The sequence below is a fragment of the Amphiprion ocellaris genome, chromosome 23, assembly GCF_022539595.1.
Source record: "Amphiprion ocellaris isolate individual 3 ecotype Okinawa chromosome 23, ASM2253959v1, whole genome shotgun sequence".
Taxonomy (NCBI): domain Eukaryota; kingdom Metazoa; phylum Chordata; class Actinopteri; family Pomacentridae; genus Amphiprion; species Amphiprion ocellaris.
Genome location: NC_072788.1, coordinates 12,363,962 through 12,381,904, shown reverse-complemented (window position 1 = coordinate 12,381,904; position 17,943 = coordinate 12,363,962). Strand labels below are relative to the sequence as shown.

Sequence of the window (17,943 nt, the reverse complement as noted above, 5' to 3'; positions counted from 1 at the left end):
TAAACAGGGAAGTTTCAGTGGTTCGATTAACTTAGTGGAGAATCCATTAAACTGCTAAATGTAGGAACCTGTGTATAAAATAAAAGGCATCGCTCACAGCTCAGTGAGGCTGCAATTTAAATAAACCTGAGTGATAATGTGCTCAAAATGACAATGCCAACATTATTTTACCAAATTCACGGCCATCATCCATCCTTTTTCTTCTGTTTATCCAGCATAATGTCAATGGTGCAAAGGGTTGCTTCCCACTATAGGACGCTTGATGGCGTCTAAGTAGGCAGCGTCACCATAGGCGATTAAAACCACTACAGATGACACCCTCCTACAACCAACACTAGCAGCAAGGCAACAGTGACATGGACATTACTGATAGTGTCTAGAAGCCACAGAGGATAACCATTTATCAAGCTAACTAGCAGTTCATTTTACAGAGGAAATGCAAGAATCAGAATCTGTTTTATCGCCAATTAAGTTTTATCAACCCAGGAAAACCGACTTGGCAATAAAATGGATTTTGGGGCACATTAAAAACAATAAAAATGTTGGAAGACTAGCGTTTTCCTTTTCATTATACCATGACAATAAAAAAAACAAAAAACCTCTTATTTCCAATCTGTCAAGTTACAATGCACTGAAAAATTAACCTTATAGCTTCTGGCATTTCTGAAAACATAAACCAACATGTCACAAATCAGAGTTCTCAGAAAATTTCCCTTCACAAGGTTGTGAATACCAGAAAAGGAGGGCGTTAATGTGGAATTTTCTCACAAACACAGTAATCACAACTCCATTTGAAGGCACCACTGCACCCACTAAATGTTAGCATGCTAATGTTAGCACTGCTGCGTTTAAATACAGCCTCACAGAGCAGCTCGACTCATTTTATTAATCAAACTGAATGTCCATGTGCTTTTTTTCCATGATGACATGGCTGAATCACAGTGAAATAATTTATTTTCTCTCTGCAGTACTTTGATATTAAAGAGCCCATATTCTGCACATTTACAGGATTTATACTATTTGGCTCAGCTAAAGTGTGTATCTGCTCTAATATTGGAAAAACACATTGTTTTGCTGCTCCTTCTTGTTTTATCTACTGTTTTACTGATGTGCAAATGTGTTACATGGTGATGTAGATAAGTAACAGAGGAAACCTTTGACATGCACAAAAAACAGCAATAATAACACACTGAAGAAAAGAGAAAACCCCCCAAAATCCTAATTTAGGTCCTTTAATATTAACTTTCCACTAGTGGATGTAAATGCACATTACTTTTCATTTTCATCCAATCAAGTTTTTGCAAATTTGGTTGAGATTTGACCCAAAATTTGGTGGAAACTAAAACATTAGCATTTAGCTGTGTAAGCAGATTGAGTTAAATATTCGCATCTGTCTCAAGAGTCTTGAACTGTTGGGGTTCGGGTGGCAAACCAGTTTGAAGACCTTTAACATTCTCAAAAACGCTATAGCACATGCATGTTGCATTTATTTTATTGGTCCAGTGGGTTTTATGTCAGTAATTTTTCTCTTTTTTTTGTCATTTTCAGTCTTGGTGACTGTTTTTTGACGCTAACACTGGAAAAAATGGAGGCTCTACATATTACGGATTTTTAACAACTGACATTTTTACAACCTCAACAAGAGGTTTCAAGAAAACAAACTCGCAGGTTTGTAAGGCATGTTTTCTTTCACAAAAATCACCAAAATGGCCATTTATCAGTCAGAACCTTTAAAAACAGAAGTAAAATAACAAGATTTTCAGCCGGCCCCAGAATGTACCATGAAAGGAAATTGAAAAACCTTAAAAAGAATCATATGGACTTGTTGGTCAGAATATGATGGGAATCACATAGAAACACATTTGTATGCAGGTAAATTACACAACAAACACACATGATGACAGGGTGAGAGTCCTTGGACAGTTCACACAGTTGAAAAGATTTATTAATACAGTTTTTGTGCCTCTTTCTCTACATGTTTGGCTGGGAGGAAACCCTACAGCAGATCCTGGATCCATTCAGCTGCACATTCAGGTTCTTGTGTCCAATATGACATCCTGGTATTTTGTTTTTTGTAAGTTCATGTTGGCGTTATTCACCCTAAAACTAATCCAACATGTGTTGTGAATGCAGTTTTGCTGCTGCCAGTGCAGCTGTTCCAGGCTTACGGATGAGTGAAGGTGGTTGGTGGATGAACATCGGTGAACACGTGATGTGATCGGTTCATTCCAAGCACCATGAGCATCATGGTTTTCCTTCCTTTTCTGGCATAATTAAGATGACGATCGCCACAGCACCTCCAAGAGTCATCAGGTTCCTGTAGTCGGGGATGTCGAGCAGCTCGGTGGAGGGACGTCACTTTCCAGAGCGTTGGAGATCATGAGGCAAAGCTGACAGAAGGTTGGTCGCTCCTCTGGTCTCTGCAGACAAAATACACTGAAGTTAGGCTTCACAAGGGGACTAGCAGCAGGAGTTTTAAACTGGCTCCTTGGCTTTAATCCTCCAAATGCCAAGTAGTTTCTGACCATTTTTATTTGCTCCTGTCACATTTTTTCTCACTGTGGGCTCATTTTTTACTGCAATATAAAGTCCTGTACCTCTATAGAAACAATGCAACCATGGCTAGAAGGAGAGCAAACTTAAACATGTCTTCTAGGCAATAGGACACAGCTAGAATGGCAGAACTTTTAAGTATTTTACAAACATTTAAGAAAACGTGGGAAAAAAATGTACAATATTTTTCAAAGTGCCCACAAGTGTTCTGATAAAGAAAGGATCCAACTCCTATAGATTTCTACTGTTTACATTTTTACAACTTTTACAAACGGTGTTAGCTACTCCGCACATCAGCTATAGAAAAATGTTTCACCATGCATTTATGCATTTATTTTATTGGTCCAGTTTGGAATCTTTCTCGTTTTTGTCATTTTCTGTTTCTGTGACCATTTTTTGATACCAACACTGGAAAAAATGAAGACTCTACTTACTATACATGTTTTAATAACTGACATTTTTTACAACCTCTAGAAGTGGTTTCACTCTGTTTTTTAAAATATAGCTAGCAGGTTTTGTAAGGCATGTTTTCTTTCGCAATCATAATGACACCATTTATCAGCCAGAACCTTTAAAACACAGAAGAAAAATCACCAGATTTTTAACTTTGAGTTGGTCCCAGAGTTTACCATGTATGAAGTGTTTGCAATTTTTGGTAATTTTTTTTAATGACACATGCCAAATAACATGATTTTGTTGAAATATCATGATTTTTGAATTAGATTTGGTTGAAATTGAAAAATTGAAATGGAAGAGCATGCCACTGATTTGTTCAAGGATTGTTGAAAAGTTAAAATTTTGCTAATTTTCTTCCAGTTTCTAAATTTTCTTGCTCTGATAAATGGTGTAATTTGGTGAATTTTTGAATAAAAAAAATGCCATTCAAACCTATGAGTGGGTTTTGGAGCTCTGAAGGTTCGGTAAATTTTGCTGATAATACTTCTGTACTTCGACAGGAGTTTAATTTTTAGATATTTTTATTTGTCAAGAATGTGAATACTTCTCTTACCATGCTTCAGTCAAAAAAAATTATTTGACAGTAAATTGAACCCAGACAGACAAAAAAAATAAGGTTTACCTCATGCCAACAGAGCTGCATGATGTCATAGATGGTGGGTGTTGCCATTTTGGGCCTGTACAAGCGGTGACCCTGGGTTACCATGGAAACTACCTCGTGATTGGGATTCTGTTCGAACGGCATGCGGCCCTGAGTGAAAACCTCCCACATCAACACACCTGCAAACAGGCAGGTTTCATTAGAGCAGTGAGATTTTGCTGTGAAGATGAGGCCGACTGAGATGTGAAGTTGCTGCTGGTGATTTATTGGCGCTCACCAAAGGACCACACGTCTGACTTGCTGCTGTATTTGCAGAAGTTGAAGACTTCAGGAGGCGACCACTTCACTGGAAACTTGGCCCCTGATGAACTGGTGTACTGGTTGTCCAACACGTATCTACATAAAACAGCGTTTACCATTTATCTTCCAACCCGCTGAAAGTCTTTGTAACTAAAAGATAAGTGCAACGTACCTGGCCATGCCGAAGTCAGAAACCTTCACCACCAGAGCGTCGTTCACCAGACAGTTTCTGGCAGCCTTCAGAAGAAGCAAAGGAGAAGAAAGAGTGAGAACTGAACCAAAATCAAGAATACAATGGGGTGAACGGCTCCTACCAGGTCTCTGTGGATGAAGCCATTGGCCTCCAGGTGCTCCATGCCCTCGTTGACATCCAGGCACATACTCAGCAGGGACCCCAGACTGAAGCTGCCCCGCCGCTGCCGGAGGAGGTTCAGCAGGCAGCCGTGCTCCATGAACTCGGTGACGATGTAGATGGGTTTCTGCTGGCTGCACACTCCATACAGCTGCACCAGTTTAGGGTGGGACAGTCTCCTGGAGAGGACATAAGACAGAACAGACTCAGGCTGCAACGGGACAACACGGATTCAATTCAAAGAAAATAGTTTCCATTGAATTGATAAGAAAATAATTGCTTGTTGCATCAATAGAGGACAACACAGTGTCATGTATTGTTTTCACTCTGGCAGATCAGTTATGATCAACATGTTTATTTTCTTTCCTCTTGAAGGTGAAACTACCATCAACAGGTGCTGGAATTTCTACAGGGTGGGTCATAAGTTTCCATACATAGGAAAATGCATAATGTATATTTTTTTATGTTTCAGATACCCTAGAAGGTGCGTTTGACACTATCTTTGGGGGCACTTGAAGGCTGTTGTGTATCAGGTGAAGATACGAGACATAAATCATCTCAAGAAACGTTTCACCAACGCCATTACAAGCATTACTTCAAATGTGCTAATGCAAGTTCATCAACAGTGGAAAACATGTTTTAGTATGTGTTTTCGAAACAATGGTAATCATATAGAGCAAATTATATAAATAAAAACGGTTGTCCAACATAAAATGTCTATTTTTCCTATGTATGGAAACGTATGGCCCACCATGTAGTTCTCCAGACTTTCTTCTGGTCTGTCTTTACTTTGGAGTTTTCATTTTCAGGAGCACTTAGTCCAGCAGATTCAAACTAATTAAATAAATCTAGAAAGTGTGAGTAATGTGCTGATTTAAGAACTAATTTTGAGACTTGTGTTTAATTTATACTCACCAAGCCTTCTGCTGTTAAGTGGGATAAAATGACTGTTGTGTTCACGTTGCAGTAACTAATAAACTCCACTAGAGGGAGGCAGAGGCCAAAGATGACCTCACATCTTTCTGTATTTTCTGAATTGCCTTTGCCTCTTACATTAGTCTTCTCTCTGTTGTAGCTGTCTTACTTTTCCTCTTTATCTCACTGTTTTCTTTCACTTTTGGTCTTTACAGCTGCCCCTCTTTACCTCTTCCCTCCCTCCATCTTCTCCCATTCTTACATCATGACTCTGGCCTCTTCGATGAAGTCCTCCTCATACATGGCTCCCTCCCTGATGGCCTTGATGGCCACTTTGTGCTGAGCCCTCCACTTTCCGAGCCTCACCTGGCCAAACTGACCGCTACCCAGCTCCTTCATGAAGGTCAGCTCGCCAGGATTTATCTCCCACTTCTCTGAAGAGGAAACAGTTTAAAGGTAAGACAGAGCTTTCTGTAAAGAAAAGCACACTGTGTGCTGTTGGGACTCACCGTAGCTGAATCCAGCGGTGGATGGAGCTGATTTGTCTTGTTTTCTGACTGGATATCTCAACCTGGCTACAAGACCTGAGACAGATGGAGAACATATAAGTTTGAGAAGCATTTTATCTGTCTGGAGAAAATTATTTCTCTATTTAAGACAAGTAGTCTGTATTTTTAATGAAAAACAAAAAAGTAAAATGAGAAAACTACTGTCAGCACAGCAGAAAACGAGTTTGAAAAGTATTTTGTCTTTAAGAAAATCTCCAAAATTGCACCATTTATCAGTTAGAAACTGTAAAAATTGAAAAATTCCAGATTTTAAACTTTAGGACAGTCCTTGAACTATTCATCTGAGATGTGCCATTCTGTCAGGAAAATCTAATCTAACATTCTGAAAGTTTTCGCTACAAATTTCAAACATTTGCTAATTAAAGGTCCTCACATCTGTTGATTTGATTACATTTTTGTTATGTCTGACTGTAAATAATATTTGAGTTTTGGGAAATTATAGCATGAACCTTTGAAATTTTATACACAATGATTAAGTCTGGGCCCTAAACCCTTTAGCAGATTTGAAAGACCTGCTGTCTTAACAAAAGTACCAAAATGACACTATTCAGCACAGCCAAAAATGGTAAAAACAGAAAGAATTGTCTGATTTTCTTTACGACAGTTATCGAACTACTCATCTGTATGCACCATTCATTTGTAAACCGAGGAAAACCGAAGCTTAAAATCATGATAATTCATAAAATACACTTTGTTGTATATTTCTAGCTGGATAATGGCCAGTATCAGCTGACTGTGTTGTATGTGTGTTGTTTACCTGCTGCATTGTGTTTGTGGTACTCGATCAGGTCGGGGATAGAGCTGAATGGGTGTTTCTCAGCCAGGTAAAACTGTTTGGGTAAACTTTGTGTCTCCTTAATGTGGTAATGTTTTATTGCTGCACCTCCCTCCCTGCAAACACAACAACATCACAACACTGCAGCTTACACAGGTTTTTATTACCACTGGTCTAAAAGTTCTGAGAATCATTATCAAGCTCAATTAGACTCGAACCTTGAAATCAAAATTAAGATTAGGTCTGCAACGTTGATAACGCATTATTCATGGTTGTCACAAAATAATGCAAAACTAATGTACAGTGCTGTACAAACATTTTAGATGTTTAAATTCTTATCTTGTACCTGACGTCTTAAATCCAAGCAGATGAACTGAACCCCAAAGGGCCGTACTTGAACAACACTGAGAAAGACTGAATCCACTGACAAGATGTTGTGAGTTCTCCAAGATGCTCCAAAACAGTCACAAAAATGAGCAAAAAACAAGCCCAAAACCAGTTAAAACCCAATTCCAAAACAAAGTCTGAAAAGAGGCTACGCAGTCCACAATCCAGAAACAGACTTAAGCATAGTTAAAACATTAGAGCAAAATAAAGACCAAATAAATCCAAAACTAAATGTAAAACAAGCCCACAACAGGGGCAAAAACAGTCCCAAATTAGTTCAAAGAAAAGTTCCATCGAAGTCCAAAACCACTCTAAAACTCACTCAGAAAAACAGACAAAAAACAATTCCAAAACCAGTCCAAACAAGTCTAATATCGGTCCTAAAGAAGTCTAAAATTAAGTCCAAACGCAAAATTTAAACCCAAATCCAAAACCAGTTTAAATTGGCCTAAAACTAGTCTAATTTGAAACTAAATCTAAAATAATGACAAAAACGTGCACAAAACTCGTGTAACACCAAGTCCAAGACTATTCTAAAACCAGTCCCGAACAATGCCAAATCCAAAACCAAGTCGAAAAAAACCCCCAAAAAATGTTCCAAAATTAATAAAAGCCTTTCTAAAACCAAGTCCAAAACCAAGTCCAGAAGCATGCTAAACAATCTAACCCCTAGTTCAAAAAACAGATTCTAAGACCAAATGCAAAACCAGTGTAAACAAGTCCAAAAAACAGTCTAGAATCAAGTCCAGAAGTATTCTAAACAGTCCAAATAAAGTCTAAAGACCAGTCTGATGGAAAGTCTAAAACCAAACCAAAAATCAGTCTAAAATGAGCCCAACACCAGGTTACAACTCACTCTAAAATCAGTCCCAAACAAAGTCCAAAACCTAATCTAAAGCAATTCAAAAATGGTGCAAAACTAGTCAAAGGCAAACGCTCAAATTAGAACAGTCCAAACCATGTGCCAAACCAGAACCTTGATCCCAGTATCATGGAGTCAATATGGCAATACCTGAAGAGACGGAAGGACTGTGGCAAGTTCTTTAAGATGCTTAGAACAACCTGAAAGTACCTTAAGAACTGAGGAGAACAGGTGAAATTTAAAGATAAACGCTGCTCACACCAATTTAATTTCCTCACTTTACTGCTCACACCTAAAATCTTTGCACAGACCCGTATTCCCTGTGGTTATTTCCTTTACTTTTTAAGGCTGTATGTCTCTTGGTGGCTGCTTCCCCAACATCGGGACAATTTGGCATAATAAACACACCTTATTGCCTGTATGAACATGACAAATTTGACACACACATGTATTTCATTACCCTGCGACAGACTTGGCATAAAGAGAAACGGTGTAGGTTCCTGCTGTGCTGGAGTCTCTGACGATGAAGGCTCCTTCTTTGTCCTGCAAGGTGAGACATGGACATACAAACAGAAGCTCACAACTAGACAAGATATAGGGAATAAAAAGCCTAATACTTGTAGAATAATGGGAGGGTACAAGAAGGAAAGAAGAAAAAACAAGGAGTGAAGTGTCTAAGAAGGAATCATACAGGGGAAGGGAAGAACATAAGAAGACAAAAAGAAGCAAATAAAGGGAAGAGAGACCAACCTCCTTCCTCAGAAGTTCTTCTGCCTTGTTCCTGTTGACTTTTTTACTGTACCAACTAGAACAAACAAAAATGAGTCTTTGTCCGATCCACCGTCAGCTTTACAAGATGGAGATTGGACTTTTCAGAAATACAAACTGGATGAACCCAAATATTCAGCGTAAATTGAGCCTTAATGTGAAAAATGTCTCTAGAGTAAAATATACAAATTTCCATATAATTTGCATGTTTCATCTGTAGTCACCAGAGTGCAACAACTGGGTGGTTAACAGTATTCCTGGAGTCATTTTGCTGTCCCTCTTCAAAAAGAGCAATAACTTAATGGTTAGCTTAACAAGATGAAGGCGAAGTACTTGATGAATCAAACATAAACCAGCAGCTGCACCCTGCAGGCATGCATGTAGTTATTCACCTCTTTTCTGCTTTCTTGGCCTACTTATACCTCCTGGTTGCGCCATGTGTGAACAGCAGAGGGGAGAGGGAGGATTGAGTCATGCTTCTAAAAATGTTTTTTGAGGCAGATTAGCATGCTGAATTATTTTAGTGTAGTTGTTTATGGATTTATGAAGTTTTTTTTTTTTTTTTTATCTATGATGTAAATAGTAATTGGGCAAGATAATGTTAAGAGTCCAGCCTAATTACTTCTGGTCAGCCAAACATTAAAACAACCTGCCTAATATTGTGTAGGTTTCCCAATATACAGCTCTGAAATGTCGAGACATGGACAGGGAACCTCTGAAAGTGTTCTTTGGTCTTTGGAACCCGGATGTTAGCAGTGGATCCTTTGGGTTCTCTGGGTAATGGGGCTGGGATGGTCAAATAGATTAGCATCTAAAGAGTCTGAAGATGCCTTAGGCTCTGTCGTTTTTGTCAAGCTGTTCTTTAGCAATTTTTGAGGTGTTGTGAGTTGCATTTTCCTGCAGGTGGAGGCCGCTGCCGTGAGGGAAGCCATGAAGGGATGTGCTTGGTCTGCAAAGCTGCAAAGTGTCAAATCCAAAACCACTCTAAAACTAGTCCAAAACCAAGTCAAAAACAGTCCAAAATAAGGTCGAGAAGCAGTGTAAGGCTAGTCTAAAACCCATTCAAACATCAAGTATAAAATAGTCTAATCAGTCCAGTTCATGTCCAAAGACCAGTCCAACGCAAAGGCTACAACCAAACCCAAAAGCGTTCTAACACTGTCCAAAACCAAGTCATCAACTAGTCTATAACATTCAAACAAGTCCAGAAGCTGTCTAATTAGTCCGAAGAAGAGTCTAATGCAAAGACTAATCCCAAATCCAAAATCATCTCCAGAAGCAGTCTAAACCAGTCTAAAACCCAGCTAAAAAAAAAAGAAAAATCTGATGCAAAGCCTCAAGTCAAATCCAAAGCCTGTCTAAAACTAGCACAAAACCAAGTCAAAAAGCAGTCTAATCAGTCCAAAGGCAGGTCCAAAGACCAGTCCAAAGTATACTAATTACCTAAGATGGGGGGGAAGGGTCGTGCTTGGTCTGCAACAAAGTTTTGGTGGGTGGTCCATGCTAAAGTAACATCCACATGAAGGTTTTCCCGCAAAGCATTGCGTTGTAACAAGAAGATCGATAACAGTCACTTCACCTGTCAGTGAATCAGTCAGTTTTAATGTTGGGGCTGATCAGGTTTGGTTGGGCTCAGTGTCTTTTTTCTGCTTATGGTGTTTAATAAATGATTATACAGTGCAGGGGACTAACCACCAGAATATGGCACACATAAGACTGCCAAACATTACCACCTCTAATAGGCACTATTAGAAACGCTGAATGTATCTAACTCTTTGGTTTGTTGGCACATGTTAAGTCTCTAGAAAGTGTGCATGCAGACTTGATAAGTGGTAGAAAGCCCTCTTTACTGCAGAACTTTATTTGCACAGGTCTGTAAAGTCAACAAGTGTGTACAAGTCCCTTCATTTGGATTTGGCCAGTATCAAATATTACATCAATGTGTAATTTTAAATTAGAAAATGATTAACACACTCACACAAACTGCTCCAGGTTTCCGGATTTCTTTTCAGTTATATAGTTACTTGGGATGTAGCCTTCCTCGCTGTGAAAGAAAACCAATCGCCACAACACACAAGGACATAGATACAGATGTCAGAACACAGAGAAACAGCAGCATCAAATGGTCAGTGATCAACCTGACTGTCTCTAATCCACAAACTCCACTTACCATGTAAGAGTAAGTGAGCTACTTTTTTTCTAACAATAACATTAAAGTACACCAGTCAGTGCGGACACAAAATGACCAAGTGTACGTTTGATAAAACAAAAAATATAAAAGTAGGACAACTGTAAACCACAAATCTCTCCTTTATGTGGCTTATCAGTTTGCGTTATGTGCTTATTACTGCCCCCTGTGGTCAGTGGACTAAAAAACATGTGGATACTTTCTGTTATCAGTCGTGTTTTCGTGTAACTGTCAAGCAAATTTGAAGTAAACTTTTGAAAAGTCGCCAACAAATGCAGAAATTCAAGGAATACCATGCCATTTATTGAGCAGCATTTAACCCACACCACTCCCTTGTAATGAGATTTCTGTGTTTTCAAATGGAATTTTCAGATTTACAGAAGAAAAAAAACTTTAAGCCTGAACAGTAACTTTTTATCTAGCACACATTTTTAACCTCTTCCTATAAAGCAACCCTCAGTTGATGCAACATCCTCTTTTGCAGACCACCGGAAACAAACACCCATAATATAAAACCTTGGATGTATTTAACAGCAGTGTGACAGTCCACCAATGATAACTGGATATACTCACCCGTACTTGTTGCGTGCCTTGTACCAGTTTACGTCACATTTTTCCAGGATAACATATTCACCTCCTTTGACCAGACTCAGGTCGTGGGGCTCAGTGCCCGGGAAGTCGTACAGAGCCACCACCACCACCTCATCCTCCTCATCATCTTCATCCTTGTCATCATTCTCAGAATCCGGAGGGACGGGAGGAGGCGGAGGGCGAGACTGCAGAACAAGGAATGGTAAAATTCTTATGGGTGTTGCTGTCACAATATTGATAGATATCATTACTCATGAATCTGTGTGTGTGTAGTTAGCGGTTACCCTCACTTCTTTAGGTTCCTCTCCAGGAATCGGGGGCAAAGGTTTCCTTGAAACTAGAAAAGAGGAACGGAAACAGTGAGTCAAGCACAAATTTTGAACATTTGCTTTTTTTGTTTTATCGTCAGACTGTTAGATCACTGCAACCTCTTGACCTCTCACTGCTGGTCCTTTTTGTGATGTTACTGATCAACAACTGAGCCTTATCAGTTGCATGTATGAAAGAGTAAGTTAAATTTAACATTATAAATGTAATTTCATGTTTTTGTTTCAGATTCTACACTGAAAAAAACATCGTAATTTCCCTGTGACAGAATCATTTGATGCCTACCAAAAGCAGAAGTACATTTACATAAAGACTATTCTAAAAATACATTCTAAATTTTAAAAAAAAAACTCTTCCAGTCTAAGTTAAATCTCATTTTGTCAAACGAAGGTGAATGTGTCAATAATTAGTTTGCCTTTGAAGCATTTGGGGGTAATAGAGATGCTGCAGCTTTAACTTATTAAACTTTATTAAACACCTGTGATTTGCTGTAGGTACACAGTAGTACCAGACACCACAGGCCAGTATTTAGGCAAATTTTAGTGTCTCTATCCTCTTGCACAGACCAATGCAAACTTTAAAAGCAGATGTGCACACAGTTCTGTTCATACTACTATTTATTAATATGTGTTGTAGATTGTTGAACTGCCTCTTGAACTAAATGAAGAAAAACGATGAATCCTGTCAATTTCTCTGAAAATTTGTCTGTGATTTTACTGTATTTTACAGGTTACAGCAGGTGGCTACATACTGGACTGCAGTACAATTTCATGATGATTCTTTATAGTCACTCAAACACAGCATGGGATTCCTGGAGAACGTCCCACAATGTTTGTCCAGCAGCTGCTACTTCAATTACAGCTCTTTAAAGGTTGTAGCTGTTGCTCCTATAGCCACCACAAAAGCCAGAATTGTGCATTGTTCTTCTTTTCACAACTCTACCAATCCATGCACAGACACAATGGGTTCTCATGCCTTACCTTAAAACAAGAAAACCAAAACTATGTGCTTAAAGGTGCTAAAAAAGGTCTTATTGCTACATGGCTGATATTGTGTTAAATGAGATTCAGATTGAGGTAGAATTTGGCAGTATTTTTACAGGTTTATTCAGCTGTGATATCTCAGGAATTTAAAGTGATTTGCATTATTTTTTTTAATGTGTGTTTTAGGCAGGGTTTGTATTTGCTTTTTTTTTTTTTTTTAAAAATAACAAATGCTCAAGTGTTTCTTTTGTTTCCTCGAGTAAATAAATGTCTCTTGTCCTTCAGGTTAAAATCATCATAGTCACTTCTGTGATGGTTAACATTAAAACTGTGTGCTAGATATGAATGAAACAGTACAAAGAGACAAAGATGTCAGTGCGTCTCTTACTGTCTCCAAACGGATTGTACTCCTCGCAGCCAACCGCTTGTTTTTCTGCCTGCCGACAGCAGAGCCACGCCCCCTCCTGCCAGAACTGAGGATGAAACTTCATCAAGACCGCCGAGTTATCTTTGATCTCTGGATTCACACATAAAGACACACAGGTGATTGACACAATGTGATTAAAAAAAAACAAAAAACTTTCCATCTCAAAATAGCAGTCTGCTGCACACAAAGACGATGCTATGACAGAAAACTAAGAGTATAGCTGCATAGAAACTAAAACAATGAGCTGAAAGATGCCAAAATGTCCCAAAGAGCTCAAAAGAGCCTCACCATCAAGTTAATATTTTTTCTTTTAGTATTCTCTTTTTTCCTTCATTACAGCCATTTTAAAACACACCGCTTGTCCAAAAAAACAGTCACACATGCTAATATTTCATTGGACCGCCTTTAGCTCTGAGAATGACACATATTCACCGTGGCATCGTTTCGATAAGCTTCTGCAATGTCACAGCATTTATTTCTGTCCAGAGTTGCATTAATTTTCTACCAAGATCTTATATTGATGATAGGAGAGTCGGACCGCTGAGCAAAGTGTTCTCCAGAACATCCCAAAGATTCTCAATGGGACTGAGGTCTGGACTCTGTGGAGACCAATTCTTGTGTGAAAATAATGTCTCATGCTCCCTGATTCACTCATTTGTCCATAATCCTTTGGGGGATGTAAACTGGAAATTCAACACTGCAGTGAACTGACCTAGTTTGCTCCCTCTTAAGCTTTGGTTTGATCGACCATATTTGTTTAATTTGGTAAATTGGCGCTGTTGCTGTTTGCAGAGTTTCCACGGATGCACGATGATTAAACTGAAGATGGACACCAGAGATGCTGACGCCCTCAGGAATGTAAGTCCCTCCATGTCTGTGTGTTATGACCTGAATCCATTAAGACTCTATGAGCTCAGGGTTAAACCAGCCAAACTACAATAACCAGCTTCCTGTTGCTTTAACAAACACCTGCTTCTCACGCTATCTGTTTGTCACATCTGTCCAAGCCTCACAATCTCAAAACCACGGCTCTATAGTGAGCAATAAATTGAAATGAATCTTACTTGTTTTGTCATTTTTAGTCATATTAGCTCCTTTCTGCAGAGCCCACCGGCAACCTTTAAGCTACAAATATGCGAAATTACAAATTTATAAGTGCTGCTGTTGTAAGTAATAGAAGCATCTTCAAATTTAAGATCACTTTGATTTTCTTCACAGTCTATTCCTGCCCTTCTTTTATCATCCTCACTACAGTACAAAGTCCTGTAGCTCTATGGAAAAAGCACAGTCATGGCTAGGAGGAGAGAGAACTCAGAAATGTCTTGTTCACAGTGAGCAATACTGGAAAATATGGTGCCTCGACATACTGTAGATATTTTACTACTTAGACTTTAGTTTGTTTCCATACTTGATTCCTCTCTATGCCTGCAGTTCAGCTGAAAAGTTGCAGCTCAGTCATTAATTGATCTTGTTCGAGCAAACTGCTTCATTTTTACTTTAACTGAGACATATAAAATACAGTGATTTTGGAAGAAATGTCACAATTTTCAGCTTTGGATTCTTTGGAGTTTGGAAGGTTAGTCGATCAGTTTGAGTAATTTTCTAAAGACGGAAAAAAATTCAATTCTCTAATTATGACTTCTTAAATGTGAATATTTTCTTATTTCTCTCCTCCTGCATGACAGTGAAATGAAACTCTTCGGGTTGCAGACAAAACAAGACTTTTGAGAAACACTGATTGACACTCTCACCATTTTCTGACCACACAACGAATCGACTGATTGAGAAAATAATGACAAATAAATGTCAGCTGCAGGTCTAGTTTCGGGTAAAACGTCACATGACAAGGGCAGTGGAAACAGTCGAGGCTGCAGGGAAGGTGTAAAAACCAGTTTCAGATGTGTGGTTTAAAGTGTGAAAACATCTTTGCAGCAGTTTAGACACATAAACTCATACTGTAACGTGAATGTGCTGCTCTGCTGTTTCCATGAGTAGAATTAAACTCACCTTCTTTGAGGCTCTGGACCCAAACACTTCTGCTGTTGTGACTCGGAGCGAATACATAGAGGGTGTTGGTATCGTAAACCACCTAGACACAAACAAAAAAACAACAGTTCTTTTGTCTGTTCACACGCTAGGTAAAAAATATTTACGTTTCAGGTTAAAAACGTAGTTTAGTATTTAACAAAGATACAAATTACAGTTTAAAGATGTTTTGTGTGTCTGTCAGTCGAAGGGACTGACAGACACGTCAGGGTCGTTTGTGTTTTTTCCAAATCACACTACATTTCCCATCATTCCTTTTCTTTTTTTGTACCTGAAAGGGGTATTTGTTCTCGCAGGGGATGATCCCTCCTCCATTCTTTACGATCTCCACACATCTGATGCGGCTCAGTTCGATTGAGCCTCTCCTGAACTTCTTCTGTTGATCGAAACAACAAGTCAACGACAGCTTGTCGTCTTCTTTGCTATTTTTAATAATAAAAATATCAACTGCAGACTTCCACACTGAGACATCTGACTTCCTCTTGTATACTTGTTGTATCAAACTCCATCTGCAGCTTATCAGATGAGAAGTAATCAAATGCTTTTGAAGGTTTGTAAAAAGAAACCTAAAACAGTCGTTTCCTTCTGCAAAAGCTCTGTAAACTGATGTGTGGGTGTTAAGCTTACGAATCTTAAAAAATATTTTCCCCTTTATATGTAGAGTTTAAAAAAATAACAATACATTGTGGTTCTCTGCTATTTTTACGTAAAGGAGTCATTTGACATTTGGAAAAATGCGTTGATTGACGCCACTTTCATGTCTGTACAGTTATTGTAATACTGGAACCATTAGCTTAGCTATGCATTAAGACTGGTATTAGGAAAACAGCTAACCTGTCTCTGTCTAAGATAATTTAATTCACCTACTAGGATTTCTAAAACATTTTTGTTTGTTTAAGAAGCATAAAAACTGGACTGTCTCAAGAAAGCATCAATGGGCTAGTCAATAACATATTTAAATTACCAGTAGATACTAGCATCACATTCCTAAAACGGCAGCTAGCATTTCTCTGCTTAATTATTTACTAGCATAGACTAGTCACAAGCTAGTCATGTGAAGTAGCTGCTTGCATCCCAATTCACGCAAGTCCTCTTTTCCCTAAGCATCACTGTGTTGCTAAGCTATCAGCTAGCATTCCTGAGCTCATCGTGAGCTTCCCTAGGCTAAACACTGACGTACCTCAATTATCATCGGTATGAGTTCATCATTTAAAAATCATGTAAACAAATGTAAAAAAGTAGCATCTTTTTTCAAAGATATAAGGCCCAATATGTGTGCAGTAAGCGTAAAATATACTTGTTTCTGATGAGATGTTACATTAGAAAGAAAACAGCTAATCCAGAGCTGAAAAGCTGATAAAAAGTAGCCTAACTAAAGCAATAAGACAACCTCAGCTCTTCCATCGTAGTATGTCAGTCTGCTCTTGGTGAGGACAAACAGTCTCTCCTTGTAGTTCAACGGCGAAGTCCTCTTCTTCTGTTGCGAACGCTTGATCAGCCTCTCCTCCAATAGCGACTCAGCACTCATCCTGGCCCCGCCCACGCCCTCAGCCCATTGGCCGATATTTTCAGGCGGCGTACGAATGTAGCTGGGCTGAGGAAATGTGCACAATTTTAATATATGCTTATTATCCCCCCCAGATAAACACTCTCTTTGATCTGCTTGACTGAAATCAGTCCCAGACATTCAGAAGAGTCTGTCAACCCTGTTTAAAGAAATTGAATAAATTCCTAGAATCAGTTCTGTGTCATCAGTGTGGCCGCAGACAGGAAGTCCATCCTACACAGGAGCTGAAGAAATAACACTTCAAAAGAGGCAGAACTTTAACAGAAATAGAAACTGTTTCCTCAGTTTTTGAAAAGTAGATTTGAGCAACGACTCTGAGGCACCTTGTTTTGTTTTGGTAAATTTTACTCAGAGGTTTCTGTATTAACTTAAGTCTTCACATCCTCTCATATTCCAAAGAAATGTACCTGAGAACTCCCCCTGACCAGCTTTCACTTTTGATTCACTTACTTCTCTTTGATTGCACATTTTGTTTTACTTGGTGCTGCAATAGTTAATCAAGTTTTACATTTATTGTATATTTATTCAGTTGGCTACAGTCTCTTCGCTGAGTGATTTTGCTTGTTTTCTTGTTGATTATCAGCTTGCAAACAACAAACTTGAGAAAAAATGAAATAAATGGTTAGCAAGAAGGCAAACTGAACACAATAACTAATACAAGCAGACCACAAATGTATTATTTCATGAGATTTAACACTCATTATGTATTAGTCAGCTCGACAAATCAGTAAATATAAACAAGAGCCTCAGCACTAGAATCCAGATTTTGATGTCTAATATCGATAACAAAACAATATTTTTTAGAACCTGTAATTCACTTCACTGCTCACTGAATATGTCACTTATTTTGCCAATCATTAACATCGAAAGGCTAAACACTAGTGTGTCTAGACTTGCAACTTGCATCCAAAGGCAGGTAATTCAGACAGCATCCCTACTAGCATCCCTAGGCTAGCGCCTGGCATTCCTAAACTTAGCGCTATCATCTTTAGGCTTGCCCCTAGCATACCTCAATTAGTTAGCCTACTAGCAACATTAGCAGTTTCAGGCTAGTCAGCAGCATTTGTATACTGATCACTACCATCCATATACTAGTTACTAGCATTCCTAAATTAGTCACTAGTATATTTAGACTATCAATTTGCATTCCAAGACATAAAATTCACCTGTTCAAGTAAGCACCTCTACCAGCATCCATAACCTAGCAACTACCATTCCTACAAATATCCGTAGCATCAGTCAGTACCATACCTAAACCAGTTAGGTATGCTAGTTA

At 38.7% G+C, this 17,943-nt stretch overlaps 2 protein-coding genes and 1 long non-coding RNA gene across 4 annotated transcripts in view; 2 read left to right on the top strand and 1 right to left on the bottom strand.

Moving 5' to 3' along the window:
- Nucleotides 1-1,474: 1,474 nt before the first annotated feature.
- Nucleotides 1,475-17,943, bottom strand: part of tec (tec protein tyrosine kinase) — a 17,903-nt gene continuing 1,434 nt past the window's right edge. The window contains exons 2-18 of one of the 2 annotated variants that reach the window (XM_023266348.3): nucleotides 16,491-16,694; nucleotides 15,372-15,476; nucleotides 15,062-15,143; nucleotides 13,016-13,144; nucleotides 11,602-11,654; nucleotides 11,300-11,502; nucleotides 10,517-10,582; nucleotides 8,521-8,575; nucleotides 8,231-8,313; nucleotides 6,504-6,637; nucleotides 5,687-5,761; nucleotides 5,440-5,611; nucleotides 4,225-4,441; nucleotides 4,083-4,147; nucleotides 3,888-4,006; nucleotides 3,632-3,789; nucleotides 1,475-2,420 (exon numbers count right to left, since the gene is read on the bottom strand). In XM_023266348.3, the coding sequence (XP_023122116.2) occupies nucleotides 2,310-2,420; nucleotides 3,632-3,789; nucleotides 3,888-4,006; nucleotides 4,083-4,147; nucleotides 4,225-4,441; nucleotides 5,440-5,611; nucleotides 5,687-5,761; nucleotides 6,504-6,637; nucleotides 8,231-8,313; nucleotides 8,521-8,575; nucleotides 10,517-10,582; nucleotides 11,300-11,502; nucleotides 11,602-11,654; nucleotides 13,016-13,144; nucleotides 15,062-15,143; nucleotides 15,372-15,476; nucleotides 16,491-16,628 (1,965 nt within the window). In that variant the 5' untranslated portion in view covers nucleotides 16,629-16,694 and the 3' untranslated portion in view covers nucleotides 1,475-2,309. The remainder of the gene's footprint in view (nucleotides 2,421-3,631; nucleotides 3,790-3,887; nucleotides 4,007-4,082; nucleotides 4,148-4,224; nucleotides 4,442-5,439; nucleotides 5,612-5,686; nucleotides 5,762-6,503; nucleotides 6,638-8,230; nucleotides 8,314-8,520; nucleotides 8,576-10,516; nucleotides 10,583-11,299; nucleotides 11,503-11,601; nucleotides 11,655-13,015; nucleotides 13,145-15,061; nucleotides 15,144-15,371; nucleotides 15,477-16,490; nucleotides 16,695-17,943) is intronic. The other variant, XM_023266350.3, reaches the window with a different exon arrangement.
- Nucleotides 11,378-12,838, top strand: LOC129348126 (uncharacterized). Its single transcript, XR_008600583.1, has 2 exons — nucleotides 11,378-11,676; nucleotides 12,374-12,838. It is a non-coding gene; the product is annotated as an uncharacterized LOC129348126 (long non-coding RNA).
- txk (TXK tyrosine kinase) overlaps nucleotides 13,812-17,943 on the top strand; it is a 26,219-nt gene continuing 22,087 nt past the window's right edge. Inside the window, exon 1 of the mRNA XM_035946486.2 lies at nucleotides 13,812-13,912. The gene's annotated coding sequence lies outside the window, so the exon portion shown is untranslated. The remainder of the gene's footprint in view (nucleotides 13,913-17,943) is intronic.